A 23983-nucleotide genomic window follows, 5' to 3' on the forward strand; every position below is an offset into this window, starting at 1 on the left:
ATGAAAACAGAATAAACAAACAGGACATTGTTTAAATGAATAATGTTCAGTGTGTTCAAAGAACTGTGAATGTAGTATTTTGTTTTTTGTACTATTGTGAGTGATATGGTTTTAATTCCAGATTTCATTCTGTAGTAATGTAATACTTTTAAACACATTTGGTACTTGACATAACTTTTCTCCTTATTTTAAGAGTATCAGAAAAATTTTGTAGGTATCATTGGTAGAATCTGATCAGTGTAGTAGCACAAGCAGTAATTCTTGCTAGGACAAGAGATGTACTTTTGCTAGTAGGACAAAGAATGACAAATTTGGAATTGGAACAAAATTGTAGCCAATATTTTATCATCGTGTAGTCTGTTGCATACTTGACCTTTCGTATGAAGTAGTTTAATATATCTTAGATAATGACAGGTTTCAGAGAAGCAGCTGTGTTAATCTGTATCTGCAAAAAGAAAAGGAGGACTTGCGGCACCTTGGAGACTAACCAATTTATTTGAGCATAAGCTTTCATGAGCTACAGCTCAGTGCATCCGATGAAGTGAGCTGTAGCTCATGAAAGCTTATGCTCAAATAAATTGGTTAGTCTCTAAGGTGCCACAAGTCCTCCTTTTCTTTTTTCTTAGATAATGAGTTACCCAGAATGGCATACAGTTTTTCTAATTTGGTGGCAGCAGAGCTACAGAGAGAGAGATATATTACTTCTTTTATAATGAGATGCCTTTGAATATGCAGTTTAAAATCCATATTTTTTGCAGACATATCAAAATTTAAATTCATGACTTTTATTCAATACTAAATGGATATCATTTAATATAAATATCTGAAATAATCATGCTGCTTAACACAGTTAAGAAATCTAGTAATAGATTATAAATTAGCCTTAGAATCTGTTGTATTTATTAAAAATAAGCAGACACACAGACTCCTGCCTCCTCTCCTTCCCAGAAATTTTAAAAACTTATTTATTAATTTTTCATAACACATAGAACATAAACATTACTATATATGAGATGAGAACCAGCAATATGAACCATTAACAATGTCATACATTTTGGGATCATCAGTAGTGACTGTAAGTTGCATTGGGATTTTTACTGAAGATAAGATAGTTACATTCTCAGTGTAATCTTAAAAGAAAGATGTTACTGTCATCTGTAGGCAAACATTTAAAAATGTTGCATTCTGAAATGTCCATTTTTCTTCTCACATTTGTTTGGGTTCCCCAAGCTGAACAGCCAAAGTCACCAAAAATTCCAAATTGACACACGCGTTCAGGTAATATCTTTGACCCAGGCTCCTTTTGATATTTTATATGTTAAATCAATAAGAGATATTCCCCTTATTCAGGATAATCTAATTGAGCAATGCCACCAGAACTGGTGGACATCAGAACAATATGCAGTATTCCAGTATCTGTCTTACCAATGCTGTCTGCAGAGGTAAAATCACCTCCTTACTGCTATCATTACTCCCTTGTTTATATTGCATGGCATGCAATGAATAGGGCATGGGAGCCTATATTAAACCAGGAGAATTATACTTAGCAGTGCTTCATTCTCTGTACACCACCCAGATTGCACATTGAACAGGAAAAGGGTGTATTCTGTCATTTTATTTGAACCAATAGATCAATAATTAGAGATAATCTTGGAGTCAGGACTTCGAGATTCTATTCCGGGCTCTGACATTAACTTGCTGTGTGACTGAAAGTCACTTAACCTGCCTGTGCTTCCATTTTAAATGATAGTAATATTAAATACTTTCCAGGAGTGTTGAAAGCAACTTTAAAATTGTCTCAAAAGTCACTATATTAATATAAAATATAATAATGCTTTTGATACATATGCACATCAGAACTCAGTTTCTTCTCTACACCTCTCATTTCACAGTGTACAAAACATGTATACCTTTTACAAGTCAGTTCCTGTGCAGCTGTTCTGGCAGTTAGAGAACTGACTGAAAGGTAACAACAAGCTCCATGCCTCAAGTTTCAAAACTAATCAGGTTTTAAACTTTTGAGGCCAAAGGAATTTTTCAGTTCTGTTTCTGTTAGTTCTTTTGAAATTAATATGTATTTTGAGAATCGTTTTCAAAATATAGTCTCGTACATTTCAAAGCAAGGATTTGGTCCTTTAATGTGCCTTTCATTTACAACATATTTCAAAGGGAAAGGATCTGCTTTCTATCTTTGCATTTAGTTCCTGTAGCAGATGGAATCATTAGGAGCTTGGAAGTTTATTTTTTAAACAGTTGCAAGGAAAAAAAGGTTCCAAGAAATAATAGCTTGATTATATAAACTAAGAAAAATCGAACTGAACACTTCCAACAAATGATTATATTCTCCTTTGAGAATTGCCAGTTTTTAGGGAAAAAATGCCCTGGTACTTTGAATTTTCTAGAGAATGCCTGTTAGGGCCACTTATCCTTACATGATGCAGAGTTCTGAGTGTATGAAATGAGGGGAGAGTGGCCCTAATTGCCCCTAATTTCTTTTTGACCATTGAAGGTGCATTGAGTTCAGAGCACACTTGGTATCCCTGATGATTCTCATATTGTTGTTTTTTTAAGGGGGTGGGTGCTTTTTTTTTATTTAGTTTTTTTCTTTTAAAAAACAACAATAAATGTTAGTGTCCATGCCATACCATGCATTGTTGGAGGCCCGGGCCTCTTTAGTTGCTTCCCTTTTCCCTAATGTTGGTCCCATTAGGCTGATTCCCCTTCCCCCCCGGCCCCATTGAAAAGTTACTCTTTGTATCTTGAGTCTTTGGAGTCCTTCCACTTAATGTTGTGATGTCCATTAGACACCCATGTTTGGTTCCCCTAGTATTAGGGAGAAAGTTGCAGTGCTGACGTGTTAGATCTGATAGTCTTCTCCAGCTGAAGTATTGGGAGAGCTATGTCTACTTATGGCGATGTCTCTTCAGACATCATTGACTTCAAGAAGCAACTGGACTGTTGAGGTCTGTTTGCCAAAGTGACTTTAGGCCTAACAGTCCCAATCCTCACTCTTGTCTAACTTGACAGTTCAGTACTGAGTGTCTAGCACCCTTGATGGCCATCTGAACTCTGAAGATCCACTCATAAAATGTAAAAAGAAAAGGAGTACATGTGGTGAGCTGTAGCTCACGAAAGCTTATGCTCAAATAAATTTGTTAGTCTCTAAGGTGCCACAAGTACTCCTTTTCTTTTTGCGAATACAGACTAACACGGCTGCTACTCTGAAACCTGTCATAAAATGTAGATTCAGCAATTCTTTGCTGAGGCTAATCTGGTCCTGGTTGAAAAGGGGTATGAAAGTAGTTGTTTGGAGCCCTACAGTACTGAACTATGCTAAGAGGTCTCAAGGTTCGAACTTGACATGGGTGTCTCACCATCCAGATTTGTTTTCTGGCTAGAAGGAGAAATGAAGGTACAGTTCTGATAGGTCCTTCCTCTTCCTTCATAGTGAGAGTACCAAAGCTTTAAGACACACTTTCTTCCTACAATAAAGGTACTTAGGTGAGATGTTCCTTGACGTCTCTGTCATCGTCACAGAGGTGTGTAGAGGTTCCAGCAATGGCCCCTGCAGATTCTCCCTTCAACATCATGAGGAGTCAGGAACCAGTTCCAGCTGTGCATCTGTTAGTATTGGTGGCTTCAGCCTAGTAGGGATCTTTCAATTGTTTCTCCTCTCCTGGAAGAGCCAAAGCTTTGGTGCCCAGAAGTCTTGTTGCTAGGGGTATCTGAGCTACAATGATACAGAATATTCAAGAATGCTGGGGGTGGGAATGAGGTGAAGCAGGAATTTGGCTGTCAGGAGTTCTCTTCTTATGTCATTTGCCTTCTGCGACACTATCTGCAGTGGGCTGGAAGCTTATCTAGCTCACTGCACTATTTAAAGTTTGTGGACTCTACTGGAGATGAAGCTCCACATCAGTGTTCTGCAGTTGAGATTTATTTATGTAACCTGTATAGCTTTTTCCCATTAATGAAATCGAAACATGTCCTAATCCTGACAGACTAAGATTATGTATTATACCAACTCCTAACGTGATGCTCAGTGCAGCCCGCTATGTTAGGAAACTGTTTTGTTGGAGTACAGCATCCACCATCAGATCACTCCAAGAGCTCTTCACCTACGGGAGAAAACAGAATAGGATTTTCAGTCAATGGCATAAGCCGTCTCTCAAGCACTCTGTCTTTCATCATCTGTTCTTCAAGTGGGGTAAACCCTAGCTAAAGCTTTTCCTCAAAGAGAGTGCAAAATAGTCTCTGATTTATATTCTGAGGGAGAGTTGGTTTATACTTCTGTATTTTCCCTCTGATCATTCACATTGACAACCAAGATGTCATTGATAACTCTGGCTTGGGCTTTGCTGTTTTAGTTTTTTGCTTCCTGGAACTGATGTTGGAACACTGATATTGGGACCACAACTGTGGTTGGGGGCTGGGACCGGGGGAAGGGCTGGAGCAGAGCTGGGGGAAGAGCAGGACTGGGTGGCGCTCCCTCCCCGCCCCCACCGTGCTCCCCGAACTTTCCTCTGCACCGCCCTAGGGGGCATGCCCCACAGTTTGGGGACCACTACCTTAGAACGATGGCATTTGTTGAAAAGATTCCTTAGAGTTTGCTGAAGTAATTTTGCTTGTGATATTGGCATTCTCACAGATTCTTATTCTTTATTGGTGTCAACCTTGTACCTTTCACCTGCACTGAATTAAGAAAAAACTCATATGAATAGGTTCTTTGACTTACAGTATAAAGTTAACACCACATTTCTTCTTTAGTCTTTAACTTAATAGTTTAGTCTGATAAGAATTTATGTAAAATGACCAAGACCCTTAAAATGAAGATTATAAATTAAATTTTTCATTAATGCTTTTTTTCTTTGGGGTGTTGAATATTGAATCTCACTAAAAAGTATAGCTGTTGCAACTTCTGTAGTTTTTATTTTGAAGGTCATACAGTATTATTTTCCATACTTTAAGCTCTAATTTTTTAAAGAGGGAAAAACCCTCCCTGATAACCATATAAGCCTAAAAGAGCATTATTGTCACAGTTTATTTAAAGGTTTTTTTTCCATCTGGTCATTGTTAGGAACGCACTTAAATACTTGAAAATAACACTTCTTTCCTAACAATGTCATCCTTTTTTTCCCCACTTGGCTTATTTTTTCCTCTCTATTTCTAAGAGAGCTGAAACGTACTGTGGTTATTTTTGTTTACTTCCTCATTTATGCACTAGCCGTATTCGTTATAAAACCAGTCACTTCAGACACAGTTATAAAACCAGTCACTTCAGACACAGAACATGGTTGTCATATATTTTTTAAGAATTACTAAATAATTATGGCTTTCAGGAGCGCTTTTAAAATCTTGCTAATAAGAGAGATGTAGTTGTATGTATTGAAGAAGTATGTTTGTATGTGTGCCGAATATTGAATTTATCAAAAAGTTTGCTAATTAATGTAAGTTTTGTTGATGTATTGTAATATGAATACTAGTTGAATAGGAAATTGCCTGAGATAGCTTTACACCAGGCTGTGTGAAATGAATTCATTATCTGATAATAGTAGCATGCTGAAGCGATCAGAAGTGTGGATTACATAGAAATGTAATTTACTGAAATTGGACAGAGTACCGTAGTTACTAGTTGTTGAGTCACATAGAAAGAAGCTATTAAGTGGGTTACCAAAAAGTCTAGCCCCAGTAGTAATCAGTATTTTCATTAATGGCTTCAAAGAAGAAAAAGAATACACTCTAGTTAAAGATGTGGATGATAAAAAGCTCATAGAATTAGTTAACTTGTAAGCAAGTGTTTAAAATCAAAATTAAAACTTTGCAAAAGAAACAAACTGGTCTGAAATATTTAGAATTAGTTTAAATAAAGAATAATTTAGAGAAACTTGCATAGGGAGAAATTCACATTAATCCAGTAACTGGTTAAAAGACAGGAAACAAAGGGTTAGGAGTACATGGTTATTTTTTGGAAAGGAGAGAGGTAAATAGTGTTCCCCCCAGGGATCTTCACTGGGACCAGTGATTTCCAACATACTCATAAATGATCTGGAAAAAGGGGTAAACAGTGAGGTGGCAAAATTTGCAGACAATACAAAATTACTCAAGATAGTTAAACCCAAAGCAGACTCTGAAGAGTTACAAAGGGATCTCATAAAACTGGGTGACTAGGCAATAAAGTGGCAGATGAAATTCAATATTGATAAATGCAAAGTAATGCACATTGGAAAATATTATCCCAACTACACATATAAAATTATGAGGTCTAAATTAACTGTTACCATTCAAGAAAGAGATCTTGGAGTCACTGTAGATAGTTCTCTGAAAACATCTGCTCAGTGTGCAGTGGCAATCAAAAAAGCTAACAGGGTGTTAGGAACCATTAGGAAAAGAAGAGATAATAAGACAGAAAATATTATAATGCCACTATATAAGTCCATGGTATGCCCATACCTTGAATACTGTGTACAGTTCTGGTTGCCCCATCTCAAAAAAGATATATTAGAATTGGAAAAGGTACAGAAGAAACCAACAAAAATGATTAAGGGTATGGAACAGGTTCTGTGTGAGGAGAGATTAAAAAGACTGGGACTTTTCAGCTTGGACAAGACATGGCTAAGGAGTAATGTGACAGAAGTCTATAAAATCATGAATTGTGTGTGTGTGTTCTGTCATATAACACAAGAACCGGGGTCACCCAATGAAATTAATAGGCAGTATGTTGAAAAACAAAAAGAAGGAAGTTCTTCTTCATACAACGCAGAGTCAACCTGTGGAACTCATTGCTATGGGATGTTGTGAAGGCCAAAAGTACAACTGGGTTCAAAAAAGAAGTTCATGGAGGAGAAGTCCATCAGTGGCTATTAGCCAAGATGGTCAGGGATGCAACCTTATGTTCTGTGTGTCCCTAGCTGGCCGTGGATGACAGGTGTAGTTCACTTAATGATTGCCTGTTGTGTTCATTCTCTCTGAAACACTTGGCATTGGCCACTGTCAGAAGACAGGATACTGGGTTAGATGGACCATTGGTCTGACCCAGAATTGCTGTTCTTAATCAGATGCACAAATACAAAATAAGGATATACAGCTTGTGAAATAATAGCAGACAAAAGTTTCTGGTCATCACTGAAACTATGTTGCCAAAAAAAAAAAAAAAAGACAGCTGCTGTCTTGGCATATACTAATAGAAGTATTGGGCCAGTTTTTTTCCCTAGTGAAAGTCTAACTTCAAGGGACTCTTCAGAAATAAATTTGGCTGATTTTGTGCAAAACAAGCAATGTAGGTATCTGCTCTATTTGGCATGTAAGTGTTAAATAACAATAAAAATCTGTGTTAGTATGACCCCATTTGAAATATTGTATTTAATTTTAGATACCTCATATAAACACAAACAAACTTACATTTAGGAGAGTTTGGGGAGGGAAATAATAAATTTGGCAAGTCACATGTATGATTAAAAGTGACCGCTTAGGAATGAGTATATACAATAATACTAGGGAATTGCTTTCACTGGAGATATTCAAAGTTTTACTTGGTATCCTTTATTGGTCACCTGAGTCATCCAGGCAAGTAACCCTCAACCATTCTGAGTGTCCCTTTTGAGTGATTTTACACTTCAGTGGTAAAAATGAGAAGTTATATTTTCCGTACTCCCTTATTTGAATCAAATTAATATTATACAAATTGAAAATCTTAGTGGAGGATAGAGGTAATATTTTTCTATTTCTAGTTTCCTGAAGTGCTGTGTGTAGTATGGTGTGCTTAAAATCTTGATAGTCTATTGCTTTATTACTAATTTTGGGTTTTGTTTCTTTTCTCTATAGCCTCAGCACCCACCAGCAGTGTAAGTAAACGTAGAGTTTCTCCCAACATCAGTTCCGCATTGGAAAAGAGAAGCATCATCATGTCTAACATTACTATTGACCCGGATGTCAAACCTGGCGAGTATGTCATCAAGAGCCTCTTTGCCGAGTTTGCTGTTCAAGCTGAAAAGAAAATTGAAGTTGTAATGGCTGAACCCTTGGTGAGTCATTTGTTTTAGTAGCAATTAAATTGCTCGTTTGTCTGAAATTTAATATCTTACTAGAAATTTATAAAAAAAAATGATGAATGTAGAACTGGAACTGATACTGTAGTTGAAGAATTTTCATAGTGGTTGTCATTTGGAGGGTAGGTTTGAAAAGCCCTGTGCCAACAGGGTTGCTAACTGGATTTTTTTTAACTGCATTTCACTAAAACTGTTGCTAAGGATCCAGAATACATATTGACACAAAACCCCTTAGTATTTATAAGTCCTGTAAAAGTGCAGAATGGAACAAAAAAGCAATCTTACATTAACACTGCCTAACATTTTTCTTCCTGAAATTCCTTTTGAAGAATGTTTTGAAAATGTATGTTAAAGCTGAGTTTTGTTTTTTTTCTGAGTAGCAGTGGCTCTGGCAGCTGGACAAGAGAGTGGGTGACCAATGTATATTGCAAATGAATTAAACCTGAAAACCTGTTTAAAGATTCAGATGTGCGGATGCTGAAATAAACAGAACATTTAACCTGGGGTATCTGGAATTACTTAATTCCTGTCTGTTTGAAAACTAATTGTCCAATGAAAACTGTGTAGCTGGTTGAGTGACTTGCTTTCTTAAAACTGAACGGGAGATAGAAACACACCAAACTGTGGTGGCAATCTCTGTGAGCATGACAGATAAATGTGTAGTGCATCTGTTCTTTGGTTACATGGACTTAATTGGAGGCTTGCATTAAATCAAAAATAATACTGCTGTTTAAAAAAAAAAAGTGTAGCCACCAGCATATATATGCTAGCCTACCATATGATGGTGTAATTTTTTAATGTTCTTGCCTTCATTCAACTCCTTAACTCTTTTGACCCTGTGTTGTTACCTCTTACTTATTGTCCTAATATTTACTAAGGTGGCCTCATGTCTCGGTCAGGGAACCTGGCTTTGTTCTGGAAATCCAGTTCTCCTGGGTAGCATTCAGTTGACATAACTATAAGAGTCCCTCTTCTTGCAGTCCCCTACCTCATTCGCTATGCACCTTCCAGCTTCTGCAACGAGTGAGGCTGGGGTCCTACAGACAACATTTACAACAAAGTTCCTATGGCATCATTTACAGTTCTTACTATTGTGCACAGTCATCCTGTGCACTGAAGGAGGCAGGGGTTCTGTGAAGAAATTAGTATGTAATTATGTAATTAAAGATTGCAACATACTACAAAGGCTGCAGGGGGCTGAATCAAGGTTGCACAGGTGGGGAACTGAGAAGAATTGCCCACACTGAATGTCTTAAGGCTCCTACTATGATTCTTTTACCTCCATTCTTAGACTGAATTATTTCTGTTTTTTATGAGCAATAAAGAAAGACCTTTTGTTAGTATTTATGATTTTGTAAAGATACCAAAGTGATGGGCAGTGGTGAGCTGAAGCTGGTTCACACCGGTTCACTGGAACCGGTTGTTAAATTTAGAAGCCCTTTTAGAACCAGGGTAGCGTAGCTGGGGGGGAGCAGCCACTCCCCCCACTGATCACATCAAAAGTGCGCCTTAGGCGCCGACTCCATGGGTGCTCCAGAGCTGGAACACCCACAGGGAAAATTTGGTGGGTGCAGAGCACCCACTGGCAGCTTCCCGCCCTGCCCCCGGCCCTAGCTCACCTCTGCTCCGCTTCCGCCCCGGAGTTACGCTCCACCCCTCTCTGCTTCTCCAACCCCCCGGGCTTCCCACAAATCAGCTGTTTGCACAGGAAGCCTGGGAGGGCTGAGAAGCAAGCAGTGGCTTCGCGCTCAGGCCCAAGGAGGCGGAGCGGAGGTGAGCTGGGCTGGCAGGGGCGCGAGGAGGGCCGCCCGCGCTGCAGTAGGTAACCGGGGGGGCGCGCGGGGAACCGCTCCCCGCCCCAGCTCACCTCCACCTCTGCCTCCCTGGGTCTGAGCTGCTTCTCAGCCCTTCCAGGCGAACAGCTGATTCGCGGGAAGCCAGGGGGAGGGGCGGAGAAGCAGAGTGGGGCGGAGCGTAACTCGGGCGGAGGCAGAGTGGAGAGGAGCTGCCGGTGGGTGCTCTGCACCAACCAAATTTTCCCCATGGGTGCTCCAGCCCCAGAGCACCCACAGAGTCGGCGCGTAAGGTGCCACTTTTGATGTGATCAGTGATCTGCTTCCCCCCCCCCCCCAGCTACGCTACCTCCCCCCCCTCGGAGCCAGAGGGACCTGCCGGATGCTTCCCGAGAGCTGCCCCAGGTAAGCACCACCGGGACTCCCCAGCAGGTCCCTCTGGCTCTTAGGGGCAGGGCGGGGTGGGCACCCACTACGATGGCCCGCGAGACCCTCCTGCCTGGTTCCAGGGGCAGTCAGGGGAGGGGGGTGGATGGGGCAGGAGTCCTGGGGGGCGGGGAGGGAAGCGGTTGTTAAGATTTTGGCAGCTCATCAGTGGTGATGGGTATGATGTAAATTCATATCTTGCATGTACTGGTGACAGAAAAGTTAAGGAAACAGCATGTAAGAGAAAATAGCTTTTTTTTCCTGATGTATAATAACTTTTTGACTTTTTTTTTTTTTACAAGACTTGCACTTAGTATTTCCTACATTCCTCACCAAAGTCCTTGATAAAATATTTGTCTTAAATGAATATTTGTTTTTTTCCTAAGGTTACAAGGAAAGGGTAACTACAGTTAATTCCTCTTTGAGTACATGTTAATGTGGATCCCATTGTAGCTATGCATATGCCGTGCGTGAGATCGGAATCTTTTGAATAGCAGCATCTAGCATGCACCTTGTACCTATTAGTGCACTTGTGAGAGAGCATAAAGGGGTAGAGTGGCTTGACCCTCCTTCAGTTCCCTCTTTCCATGTGCAGCAAGATGGAACTGGGTTGTGTCTGACCTGCATCTGATTTTTCAGCACTCATTTCAGTGAAGAAATGCTTCTTCTTTTCTCCTTTTTATTAGTTGCTTCATTTTAGCTTTTGGGTGTTCCAAAAAGAAAAGTTGCGGGGAGAAGAAGAAAGCAGTGAGAATGGATGGAGGAGGTCCCCCCCCAGTACAGCAGAGTGAGGTGCTTCACACCTACCTTTAGCTATGGCAGACTCAAAACCCACTGGATTTAAACCCTGTTCTCCCTCTGATGACTTAGGGCATGTCTACACTTACCTCTGGAGCGATCGATCCAGCGGGGGTTGATTTATCACGTCTAGTTGACTAATAAACTCTACTCTGTTTTGAAAACGCTTCCTGGTGTCACTGCAAATACTTGCTGAGGAGCATTGATCCCTGAAGAGTATAAAAATCTCAGTAGGAGATTATCTCAGTTGGACTGACTGGGCAGAGTTCACAGTATGAAACAGAAATGCAGGAGCCCAGGTGCTCAGTATCTGAGGCAGTGAGGCTGTGGGTCCTACACGGAAGGTAGAGTGGGACACTTGGGGTGGGGAGGGCGGTCTTGCCCACTGAAAGGTTTTCTCCAAGGGGCTGTTTAAAAGCTGGGGCATAGCACAGATCCCAGGAAAACATGACAACATCCTCTGACGAACATCCCATCTGCCACTCCTTTTCTTTCCGCATGTGGAAATCTGGAGATGCAAAGCTCAAGTAGCACCTCTTAGAGCATCCATGAAGGCAGCTTCAGCTCCAGTAGAGACATCCTCCCAGACCTCAAATGGATGAAAAAAAACCCCCTACCAGCTCTTGCCCAAGAGCTGCTTTCACTTTTATGCTCATCTGACACTGGGGGTCACTTGTCATCTCTGGTCTAGGAGGAGACCAGATCCACCAAGGGCGTCAAGATAAGGAACCTTAGGAGATGTACCATTTTGGCCAGAACTTCTACTCTTCAGCATCCCCCCATTTCCACATTGTGAATTATCAAGTGCTGTTCATGAAAGAAAACTTTCTGATTTGGGGAGAGGTGACTCCTTTCCTATTTTGACTACTGCAGGAAAGTTGTGAAGTAGTAAAAGGCATGATGGAAGAGTGGCAGATGGTATCCAAGATAGCGCTACAAGTGGCAATGGATGAATCTAATACAACTACATGTTTTATGGCCACAGCAGTTACATTGTGCTGGGCCTCCTGGCTTCAGGAATCCAGAATACCAAAGGAAGTCCCGGTGAGAATTGAGGACTTACTTTTTCAGAGTATGAATTTATTTAGTTCACTAATGGAGGAGGTACTCCATTCCTTCTGTGACTCTAGGGCACCGCTCAGATCATTGGGCATTTGTACCCTATCACTTTACCGCAAACCCTTCTAGTACCAACCATCTCAGGAACAGAGAAACGCCATCTTTCTCTCACAGTTACCACCATGAATATCCACCCAGAAAGCAACTCTGCTGTTCATGGAGGTGCCCATCATCATGCTCTGTTGCACACAACCTCCCTCCCAGAGGTAGCAGGTTTGACAAGATGAGTGAGAGCTATGCCAAAACCAGTCCAAAGTTGACCTTCAGAAACTGCCTTGACTTCTTCCACTGGGCATGGATAGACATCACAGATGACAAATGGGTATTGGACATTGTTGCCTGTAGGAGTGTGTGGCCGTACTTCCCCATCAGCCTCGGAGGAAGACCAAGCCCCCTCCCTCTTGGGCCCCTGGCAAGACAAGGGTTACTGGGGGATTAGCAATCTCTGTGGACCTGGCCCTCTAAACAGGGCCAGGCAGCAAGTGGTCCAGGCAGGGATCTGGCCTCAGGCAGGACTGAGCAACAAATGGTCTAACAAGCTCAGGCCCTCATGCATGGTGAAGCAACAAGCAGTCTAGGGCTCAGGCATGCAGGCAGGGCACAGCACCAAATAGTCTAGGGGTCTCAGGCCCTCAGGCATGGCAGAGCACCAAACAGTCTATCACCTAACGTCTTAGCTTAGGGAGGCAGCAGACAAGCACAGTTCTCTTGGCCAAAGGTAGGGAGGCTGCCACCACAGGGGTGAGTTGGTAGCAGGGGTAGGGGAGCCCAGTCCCACCATACTACACCGGGTCCCAACCCAGGGCCCAACAGTGGCAGATGGTCCCACCACTCTTTCAGTGGAGATGCAGCCGAAACACGCTGACCTGGATTCAGGCAACAACACAACTAGACTATAGTTGGGTGTCCCTGGTCTACTTCCTACACTCACCTCATTGTGTACCTGTGCCTCGGGATTGTCCTCAGTCTCCCTGGGTTATGTCGCCAGTGGCAATCTCAGCATCTTGGCGTCCTTGGCTGGCAGCTCTGGTAATCCTGGTGAGTCCTCAGTGCTGTAGAGGTCCTCTTCAGGCTCCCGCTCTAGCAGCGGGTGGGAGGCGTCTGTCTCCCTCAGCAACTTCAGCCCAATTGAGCTGCAGGGCCTGCCTTATATACTTCCTGTCCCGCCCCTCTGCTTGGCAGTCCTGGCTCCATGCACCAGGGGATGGGTGGCGGCTTTCCCCATCAGTTTCAGAGGGAGGCCACACCTTTTCTCTCTATTGCCCATGGCTACTCATCCAGTTCATTCTCTTGCCTCTCTTCCCTGTCCCTTCTCATGAAAGCCTTTTGGAAACAGAAGTGGCCTTGTTACTTTGTCAAGAGGTGTAGAAGAGGTTATGCAGGATTATAGGGGAATGTTTTCTGTTCCTGATGTTTCCTCATTCCAGAGGAAAAAGGGGGGTCTTCATCCTATGCTGGATACTCAAGAAATACATACTCCAACTCAGATATGGGATGATAATACTTGCCTCCTCTATTCCATCCCCTCAACCTTAGGACTGGTTTGTTGCTTTCAATTTACTTCCACATCAGCATCCTCCCAGCCCATAGGAAGTACCTGAGATTTACAATGAGACGGAATCACTATCAGTACAAGGTACTACTCTTTGGGCTCTTTATAGCATTGATACTTTATGAAGTGCCTAGCTGTGGTGCTGGTGCACATAAAGAAGAAGGGCATCCATTTGTCTGTCTTATCTGGATGACTGGCTGATCAGAGGCATATCACAGCTGGAAGTTTTGACAAGCCTTAGCTGTGCCCTCTTTCTGTTCATCCCGTTAGGCCTTCTTGTGAACAACAAGAATTCCTCTTTTATTGCATCCCAGATGATGGAGTTCATAGGACCCAGAATCGAGTCTACCATAGCAAGGGCTTAGTTACCTCAAGACAGAGTTCTTGCTCTCTGATCATTCATGAAGACTGTGATTTCACATCCAGTAGTGATGGTACAGACCTATCTTACATTATTGGGCCATATATCTGTGTGTACGTACTGCTTTCTAGCCTTCGCTGGGGCCCCTACAGTTCTGGCTCATATTTGATGTACTTTCCTTCAATGCATCAGATTAGCAAGTCAGTTGTGGTTCCATTGCATGTGCACATGCAAAATTGATCTGGTGGTTGCTTCCCAAAAAACATTTAGAAAGGGGGTGCCATTGTGTCACTATTATTATCCAGAGCATTAGTTATGGACCCTTCTGGTACAAGTTGGGGAGCCCACATGGATCATCTGCAAATACCAGAGGCTTGGTTCTTGGAAGAAATTAAAAAATACATAAACAACTTAGAGCTCAAAACCATCACACTGGCATGCATGACATTCCTCCTAGTCCTGAGACAGTCAGTAGTGCAAATACTGACAGATAGTACATCCACAATGCACTACCTAAACAAGAAGGGTGACTGTGCTCTGCCTCCTCTTGCAATGATGCGATCATGCTGTGACACTCATGCTCCCCACACTGTATATCTCCAACAGCCCTGGGAGACAACTGTGACCTGGCAGACCTCCTAAGCAGGCAATCTGTCACCAACTATGAGTGGTCACTGCTGAATCCATCATCAGCTTGATATTCCACCAATGGGAAAATCTGGTGTTTGGCACCTGGGACAATGCTAAATGTCCAAACTTCTGTTCCAGTGGAGGCATGATCCAGAGATCTCTACCAGATGCCTTCCTTTTGACATGGAATTAGGGCCTTCTTTACAGCTTCCCACTGATCACATTAATCCTCAGGATGGTTGCCAAAGCTAGATGAGGTTAGGTGAAACTCTGCCTCATAGCTCCCTATGGCTGAGACCATTCTGGCTGATGGATTCACTGCAGATGTCTGTACAATCACAGATAAGGCTCCTGGATTGGCCAGACCTGACATTGCAAGATCTGGGTCCAGTATTCCATCTAGACCCAAAGTTCTGCAGCTGATGGCCTGGATGTTGTCTGGTTGAGTGCCATGGAAGTGGACTGCCCCTCACATGTTTCGTAGATCCTGGCACAGAGCACGGCATTATCTGTGAGGAAAACTTATTCCTTGAAACGGAACAGGTTCTTGATATGGACAGCCCAACATGGCCTAGAAGTGGTGCAAAATACCAATCCCGATACCAAGGATTTTGGGCTATTTGCTGCAATTAAAACACTCTGGATTCTCAGTTCAGTTAAAGTCCATCTGACGGCAATATTTTCATATCATTCACTGGTAGTCCTTTTCAATCTTCTCTTATCCAGTGGTATCTGAATTTCTTAATGGCCTTATGCATGCCTACCCACTGGTTAAAGATCCTGCTCCAGTGTGGGACCTCAGTATCCTCTTTCACAGATTCACAGTTAGTGAGCTGCAGGTGCACATGGCAGAACCTCCATGTAATTCATTTCATAGCTATAAAGTGGTACTGAGACATTTATGCAAAATTCCTCCCCAAGGTGATTGTGGAATTCTATTTGGATCAATCAACTTGCTTGTGTTCCTCCCAAAACCCTGTTCTGTGTGAGTGGAGAAAAAGCTCTACACCTACAATTTATCCAGAGCTCTCCGATATTACATAGACACGACCAAATCATTGTCAGTCTTAACATCTATTTTTAGCTATGGCTGGCCACTCCAAAGGGTCAAGCCATTTCATCCCAAAGACTTTCAAAATGGATAATGTATATCTCTCTGTGCTACTAGGTGGCTGATGTCCCTCTGATAGTTAGGGCTTATTCCACCGGAGGTCAAGCAGCATTTTGAGCATGTCTCTGCAACTTGCCAATAACCCAAATCTGCAAGGCTGCTACATGGAACAATCTGCTAACATTCGTAAAGCATTATGTTGTGAAATGGCTGCTAACTGGTATGCAAAGTTTAGAAAAGCTGTACTCCAGTCTTTGTTTGACTGTTGCAGCTGATGCTCACCCTCCTGAATAAGATACTGCTTGTCAGTCACTTACAGTAGGATCAACATTAATATCTATTTGATGAAGAGAGGATGGGTATTTGCCCCACACTTACTATTTTTGTTTTTTTTCAAGTATAAATCCCACAACCTAGCCTCTATCCCCACTTTAGGAGTCCTCAGCTAACATTCATTTCTGAGTTGCAACGTAACTGCTCCATCCTTTATGCTCTTGCACAGGAGGAGGCACAGGGCACATGCATGGCCCCATTGGACACTGCTATTGGAGAGATTCTGACCTTGCATGCATGAGATCCATGCACACTTACAGTGGGATCCACACTGTTAACTTCATCTTGCAGAACCACAATTACTGTGGGGTAAGCAACTGTTATTTGCTGATGGAACACTCAACACATGGGATTATCATTATGTAATATGTTAGTTACTGGTTTATTCATTGTGGATTACAATCTTTTATTGAAGTCAGTGAAAGAGTATAACAGCTTATTGACGTCAGTAGAGGACTGTTACAATACCCTTATTGTGAATGATCTTTTACAGCCTTTCATGGATGTCAGTAAATGAAAAGTGACAATTAAAATCTCAATCTTTAATTTTCTCCTTTTACTGAAATTTACTTTCAGGCATCTGCTGCTGTTATGACATTAGCAACAGTCCCAAATGAATATAATCTTGTACTCTGAGGTTATCTTTTGTCCTCTGTTCCCATATCTTGTAAATGTTCGAAATAAGACTGAATACAATCCAGTCATCTTCCAGACCAAGAGTATCCTCTCTAGCACCACACTGATCTTCCTTTCTTGCAAATGTGGATACGTCACGTACTAATTTTGGTGTAGATTGTGTGCCTCATTGCTTTATAGACATGTAAGGAGAGAGAGTCTCTGTCCCACTGAGCTCTCAGACAAAATAGTTAGGCAGAGAAAGTATATTGGGCATGCAAAGAGTTTTGAGGTACTGTAGGAATCTTATAAAGGTCACTTCTGAAAGGCTACATGGAAGAAGTATCTGAAGCAGCTTAGACCATGTCTATGCTTGCGAGCTTACAGCGGCACAGCGATACAGCCACACAGCTGAGTCGATAAGAGTGCTTGTGTAGCTGCTTTATGCTGACTGGAGACATAATTAAACCACCTCCAACAAGTGGCGGTAGCTATGTCAGTGGGAGAGCGTCTCCTGCTGACATAGTGCTGTCTACACCGGTTCTTCTGTCAGTATAACTTACGTTGCTCAGAGGGGTGGTGGTTTTTTTTGGTGTGTGTGTGTGTTTGTTTTTGTTTTTTTTAAAAAACACCTGAGCTACATAAGTTATACCAATAGAAGTGCTAGTGTAAGGCATACCCTTACTCCTGAATGCAGAGTCTCCAACTAAGGGTATGTCTACACTACGGAATAAGGTCGAATTTATAGAAGTCGGTTTTTTAGAAATAGGTTTTATATATTCGAGTGTGTGTGTCCCCACAGAAAATGCTCTAAGTGCATTAAGTGCATTAACTCGGCGGAGTGCTTCCACAGTACCGAGGCTAGAGTCAACTTCCGGAGCATTGCACTGTGGATAGCTATCCCACAGTTCCCGCAGTCTCCGCTGCCCATTGGAATTCTGGGTTGAGATCCCAATGCCTGATGGGGCTAAAACATTGTCGCGGGTGGTTCTGGGTACATATCATCAGGCCCCCGTTCCCTCCCTTCCTCCATGAAAGCAAGGGCAGACAATCGTTTCGCGCCTTTTTTCCTGAGTTACCTGTGCAGACGCCATACCATGGCAAGCATGGAGCCCACTCAGGTAACCGTCACCGTATGTCTCCTGGGTGCTGGCAAACGCGGTACGGCTTTGCTACACAGTAGCAGCAACCCATTGCCTTCTGGCAGCAGACTGTACAATACGACTGGTAGCCGTCCTTGTCGTGTCCGAGGTGCTCCTGGCCACGTCGGCTGGGAGCGCCTGGGCAGACATGGTCGCAGGGACTAAATTTGGAGTGACTTGACCAGATCATTCTCTTTAGTCCTGCAGTCAGTCCTATTGAACTGTCTTATGGTGAGCAGACAGGCGATACGGATTGCTAGCATTCGTACTGTACCATCTTCTGCCGGGCAGGCAAGAGATGAGGATGGCTAGCAGTCGTACTGTACCATCTTCTGCCGAGCAGCCATGAGATGTGGATGGCATGCAGTCCTTCTGCACCGTCTGCTGCCAGCCAAAGATGTAAAAGATAGATGGAGTGGATCAAAACAAGAAATAGACCAGATTTGTTTTGTACTCATTTACCTCCTCCCCTGTCTAGGGGACTCATTCCTCTAGGTCACACTGCAGTCACTCTCAGAGAAGGTGCAGCGAGGTAAATCTAGCCATGTATCAATCAGAGGCCAGGCTAACCTCCTTGTTCCAATAAGAACAATAACTTAGGTGCACCATTTCTTATTGGAACCCTCCGTGAAGTCCTGCCTGACATACTCCTTGATGTAAAGACACCCCCTTTGTTGATTTTAGCTCCCTGAAGCCAACCCTGTAAGCCGTGTTGTCAGTCGCCCCTCCCTCCGTCAGAGCAACGGCAGACAATTGTTCCGCGCCTTTTTTCTGTGCGGACGCCATACCAAGGCAAGCATGGAGGCCACTCAGCTCACTTTGGCAATTAGGAGCACATTAAACACCACACGCATTATCCAGCAGTATATGCAGCACCAGAACCGGGCAAAGCGATACCGGGCGAGGAGGCGACGTCAGCACAGTCACGTGAGTGATCAGGACATGGACACAGATTTCTCTGAAAGCATGGGCCCTGCCAATGCATGCATCATGGTGCTAATGGGGCAGGTTCATGCTGTGGAACGCCGATTCTGGGCTCGGGAAACAAGCACAGACTGGTGGGACCGCATAGTGTTCACAGTGGCTGCGAAACTTTCGCATGCGTAAGGGCACTTTCATGGAACTTTGTGACTTGCTTTCCCCTGCCCTGAGGCGCATGAATACCAAGATGAGAGCAGCCCTCACAGTTGAGAAGCGAGTGGCGATAGCCCTGTGGAAGCTTGCAACGCCAGACAGCTACCGGTCAGTTGGGAATCAATTTGGAGTGGGCAAATCTACTGTTGGGGCTGCTGTGATGCAAGTAGCCCACGCAATCAAAGATCATCTGATACCAAGGGTAGTGACCCTGGGAAATGTGCAGGTCATAGTGGATGGCTTTGCTGCAATGGGATTCCCTAACTGTGGTGGGGCCATAGACGGAACCCATATCCCTATCTTGGCACCGGAGCACCAAGCCGCCGAGTACATAAACCGCAAGGGGTACTTTTCGATAGTGCTGCAAGCTCTGGTGGATCACAAGGGACGTTTCACCAACATCAACGTGGGATGGCCGGGAAAGGTACATGACGCTCGCATCTTCAGGAACTCTGGTCTGTTTCAAAAGCTGCAGGAAGGGACTTTCTTCCCAGACCAGAAAATAACTGTTGGGGATGTTGAAATGCCTATATGTATCCTTGGGGACCCAGCCTACCCCTTAATGCCATGGCTCATGAAGCCGTACACAGGCAGCCTGGACAGCAGTCAGGAGCTGTTCAACTACAGGCTGAGCAAGTGCAGAATGGTGGTAGAATGTGCATTTGGACGTTTAAAGGCGCGCTGGCGCAGTTTACTGACTCGCTTAGACCTCAGCGAAACCAATATTGCCACTGTTATTACTGCTTGCTGTGTGCTCCACAATATCTGTGAGAGTAAGGGGGAGACGTGTATGGCAGGGTGGGAGGTTGAGGCAAATCTCCTGGCTGCTGGTTACGCGCAGCCAGACACCAGGGCGGTTAGAAGAGCACAGGAGGGCGCGGTACGCATCAGAGAAGCTTTGAAAACCAGTTTCATGACTGGCCAGGCTACGGTGTGAAAGTTCTGTTTGTTTCTCCTTGATGAAACCCCCAGCCCCTTGGTTCACTCTACTTCCCTATAAGCTAACCACCCGCCCCTCCTCCCTTCAGTCACCGCTTGCAGAGGCAATAAAGTCATTGTTGCTTCACATTCATGCGTTCTTTATTCATTCATCACACAAATAGGGGGATGACTACCAAGGTAGCCCAGGAGGGATGGTGGAGGAGGGAAGGAAAATGCCACACAGCACTTTAAGCACAGCACTTTAAAAGTTTACAACTTTAAAATTTATTGAATGACAGCCTTCTTTTTTTTGGGCAATCCTCTGTGGCGGAGTGGCTGGTTGGCCGGAGGCCCCCCACCGCGTTCTTGGGCGTCTGGGTGTGGAGGCTATGGAACTTGGGGAGGAGGGCGGTTGGTTACAGAGGGGCAGCAGTGGCAGTCTGTGCTCCAGCTGCCTTTGCTGCAGCTCAACCATACACTGGAGCATACTGGTTTGGTCCTGCAGCAGCCTCAGCATTGAATCCTTCCTCCTCTCATCACGCTGCCGCCACATTTGAGCTTCAGCCCGCCACTTACTCTCTTCAGCCCGCCACCTCTCCTCCCGGTCATTTTGTGCTTTCCTGCACTCTGACATTATTTGCCTCCACGCATTCGTCTGTGCTCTGTCAGTGTGGGAGGACAGCATGAGCTCGGAGAACGTTTCATCGCGAGTGCGTTTTTTTTTCTTTCTAAGCTTCACTAGCCTCTGGGAAGGAGAAGATCCTGTGATCATTGAAACACATGCAGCTGGTGGAGAAAAAAAAGGGACAGCGGTATTTAAAAAGACATATTTTATAAAACAGTGGCTACGCTCTTTCAGGGTAAACCTTGCTGTTAACATTACATACATAGCACATGTGCTTTCGTTACAAGGTCGCATTTTGCCTTCCCCCACCACATGGCTACCCCCTCAACCCTCCTCCCTCCCCGTGACGAACAGCGGGGAACATTTCTGTTCAGCCGCAGGCAAACAGCCCAGCAGGAATGGGCTCCTCTCACTGTCCCCTGAAGAAAAGCACTCTATTTCAACCAGGTGACCATGAATTATATCTCACTCTCCTGAGGATAACACAGAGAGATAAAGAACGGATGTTGTTTGAATGCCAGCAAACATACACTGCAATGCTTTGTTCTACAATGATTCCTGACTACGTGCTACTGGCCTGGTGTGGTAAAGTGTCCTACCATGGTGGACGGAATAAGGCTGCCCTCCCCAGAAACCTTTTGCAAAGGCTTTGGGAGTACATCTAGGAGAGCCGCAAATGCCAGGGCAAAGTAATCCTTTCACATGCTTGCTTTTAAACCATGTACAGTATTTTAAAAGGTACACTCACTAGAGGTCCCTTCTCCGCCCGCTGGGTCCAGGAGGCAGCCTTGGGTGGGTTCGGGGGGTACTGGCTCCAGGTCCAGGGTGAGAAACAGTTCCTGGCTGTCGGGAAAACCGGTTTCTCCGCTTGCTTGCTGTGAGCTATCTACAACCTCCTCCTCCTCCTCATCATCATCTTCGTCCCTGAAACCTGCTTCCGTATTGCCTCCATCTCCATTGAGGGAGTCAAACAACACGGCTGGGGTAGTGGTGGCTGAACCCCCTAAAATGGCATGCAGCTCATCATAGAAGTGGCATGTTTGGGGCTCTGACCCGGAGCGGCTGTTCGCCTCTCTGGTTTTCTGGTAGGCTTGCCTCAGCTCCTTCAGTTTCACGCGGCACTGCTTCGGGTCCCTGTTATGGCTTCTGTCCTTCATGCCCTGGGAGATTTTCACAAAGGTTTTGGCATTTCGAAAACTGGAACGGAGTTCTGATAGCACGGATTCCTCTCCTCAAACAGCGATCAGATCCCGTACCTCCCGTTCGGTCCATGCTGGAGCTCTTTTGTGATTCTGGGACTCCATCATGGTCACCTGCAGCTTGACACGCTGGCCAAACAGGAAATAAGATTTAAAAGTTCGCGGTTCTTTTCCTGTCTACCTGGCCAGTGCATCTGAGTTGAGAGTGGTGTCCAGAGCGGTCACAATGGAGTACTCTGGGATAGCTCCCGGAGGCCAATACCATCGAATTGTGTCCACAGTACCCCAAATTCGAGCCAGCAAGGCCGATTTAAGCGCTAATCCACTTGTCAGGGGTGGAGTAAGGAAATCGATTTTAAGAGCCCTTTAAGTCGAAATAAAGGGCTTCATCGTGTGGATGGGTGCAGGTTTACATCGATTGAATGCTGCTAAATTCGACCTAAAGTCCTAGTGTAGACCAGGGCTTAGTAACGTTAGGTCAAGCATGTGTCAAAGTCAGATTCAGGACTCACATAATTTGTCAGACCACTCTGTTTATTAGCAAAGCTCTTTGCTAATGCACCGAGATGTGAGCCCCTCTCTGAGGCTCAAGATAACTTATTTATACAGCTAAGCCAAAGCCAATTTAACATAAGAGACAAAAGAAAGCAGAAACTGACAAATATACATACATATCTTATTTGCATACTAACGTTTACCAATCTCCTAGCTCAGTAGGAGCTCTAAGTTAATTAGTTTGAGGACCCATTGTCTCCCACTCCTTAATGTTTCTCTTCCTGACAACTATATTTCAACAAACCCTTCAAGTAGCATTTCTTTAATGAATTATAATTTCAATATAATTCATTCTACTTTCACACATGTATTTATGTTATATAAATATATGTACATCTAGATAAACATGCATGTAATATTTCCTCCCCACTCCTTTACTACTTATATCATATGGGAGATGAGTGACTTGATTTTCAGTTTTCAGAGTAACAGCCGTGTTAGTCTGTATTCGCAAAAAGAAAAGGAGTACTTGTGGCACCTTAGAGACTAACCAATTTATTTGAGCATGAGCTTTCGTGAGCTACAGCTCACTTCATCGGATGCATACCGTGGAAACTGCAGCAGACTTTATATACACACAGAGAATATGAAACAATACCTCCTCCCACCCCACTGTCCTGCTGGTAATAGCTTATCTAAAGTGATCACTTTAGATAAGCTATTACCAGCAGATCACTTTAGATAAGCTATTACCAGCAGGACAGTGGGGTGGGAGGAGGTATTGTTTCATATTCTCTGTGTGTATATAAAGTCTGCTGCAGTTTCCACGGTATGCATCCGATGAAGTGAGCTGTAGCTCACGAAAGCTCATGCTCAAATAAATTGGTTAGTCTCTAAGGTGCCACAAGTACTCCTTTTCTTTTTGATTTTCAGTGTGTGTGTACTGTGGAAGCAGTGTATGGAGCCTGATCCTAATAGGTTATGAATACATCCAAATCCCTTTGATTTTAGTTCTTCACAGTATAGGACCGTTCTTCTTCGAGAAGGAAGAGTCTTGTGTCACTCAACAGCAACTACTGTATGCTTATCAAGGCTACTGTTTCCTTAGCTCAGTTTTTTTGTCAGAAGTATAATAATTGCCACACTATTCTCTCAAGGCAGAGAAGCTGCACATTGGAGGACTGGAATTGCACCCTCAGGAGGGGGGGGGGGGGAAAGCCTTTACATTTAGAACAACTTAGTTTGCCTTCTGCTCAGGAATGGTTCAATACTTACTGAGTTCGCATTAAAGCTGAAAAAATGTTTTAAAGTGGTGCTGCATTTTCACTTGTTTCTGATACTTCCTTTGAACAGTGACCAAGATGGTTTCTTTGATAAATGTGTGCCTGTCTTTTGACGAACCTTTTCTATAGAGATTGTTTTCAATTTTAAAACAAGCATTCTGTCATTTTTCAGGAAGGTAGTACAGTAATGGCAGAGCTTGACCACAATTTTTTTGTTTTTCTGTAAACTCTCATGCATTTCAATAGGAATTCTAAAGAGAGAAAAACATATGGTTGTTTGCATTTTGAATAGAATTGGATGACATGCTACAGCAGAGCTGGGAAAACTACGGTCTGCGGGACCCTCTTGGCCAGCCCCTGAGCCTCTGGCCAGGGAGGCTAGCCCCCGGCCCCTCCCCCTT

At 43.7% G+C, this 23983-nt stretch overlaps 1 protein-coding gene across 9 annotated transcripts in view; it reads left to right on the forward strand.

The window, feature by feature from the left end:
- The window catches only part of FRYL (FRY like transcription coactivator), a 204267-nt gene that overhangs the window by 141588 nt on the left and 38696 nt on the right, over positions 1-23983 (forward strand). For 7 of the 9 annotated variants that reach the window (XM_073342092.1, XM_073342088.1, XM_073342089.1 and 4 more), the window contains 2 exons: positions 7822-8021; positions 10951-22934. In XM_073342092.1, the coding sequence (XP_073198193.1) occupies positions 19025-19996 (972 nt within the window). In that variant the 5' untranslated portion in view covers positions 7822-8021; positions 10951-19024 and the 3' untranslated portion in view covers positions 19997-22934. Of the gene's footprint in view, positions 1-7821; positions 8022-10950; positions 22935-23983 lie in introns of those variants that run through there. The other 2 variants (XM_073342096.1, XM_073342095.1) reach the window with 2 other exon arrangements.

The sequence above is a fragment of the Lepidochelys kempii genome, chromosome 4 (genome assembly GCF_965140265.1).
Source record: "Lepidochelys kempii isolate rLepKem1 chromosome 4, rLepKem1.hap2, whole genome shotgun sequence".
Lineage (NCBI taxonomy): Eukaryota > Metazoa > Chordata > Testudines > Cheloniidae > Lepidochelys > Lepidochelys kempii.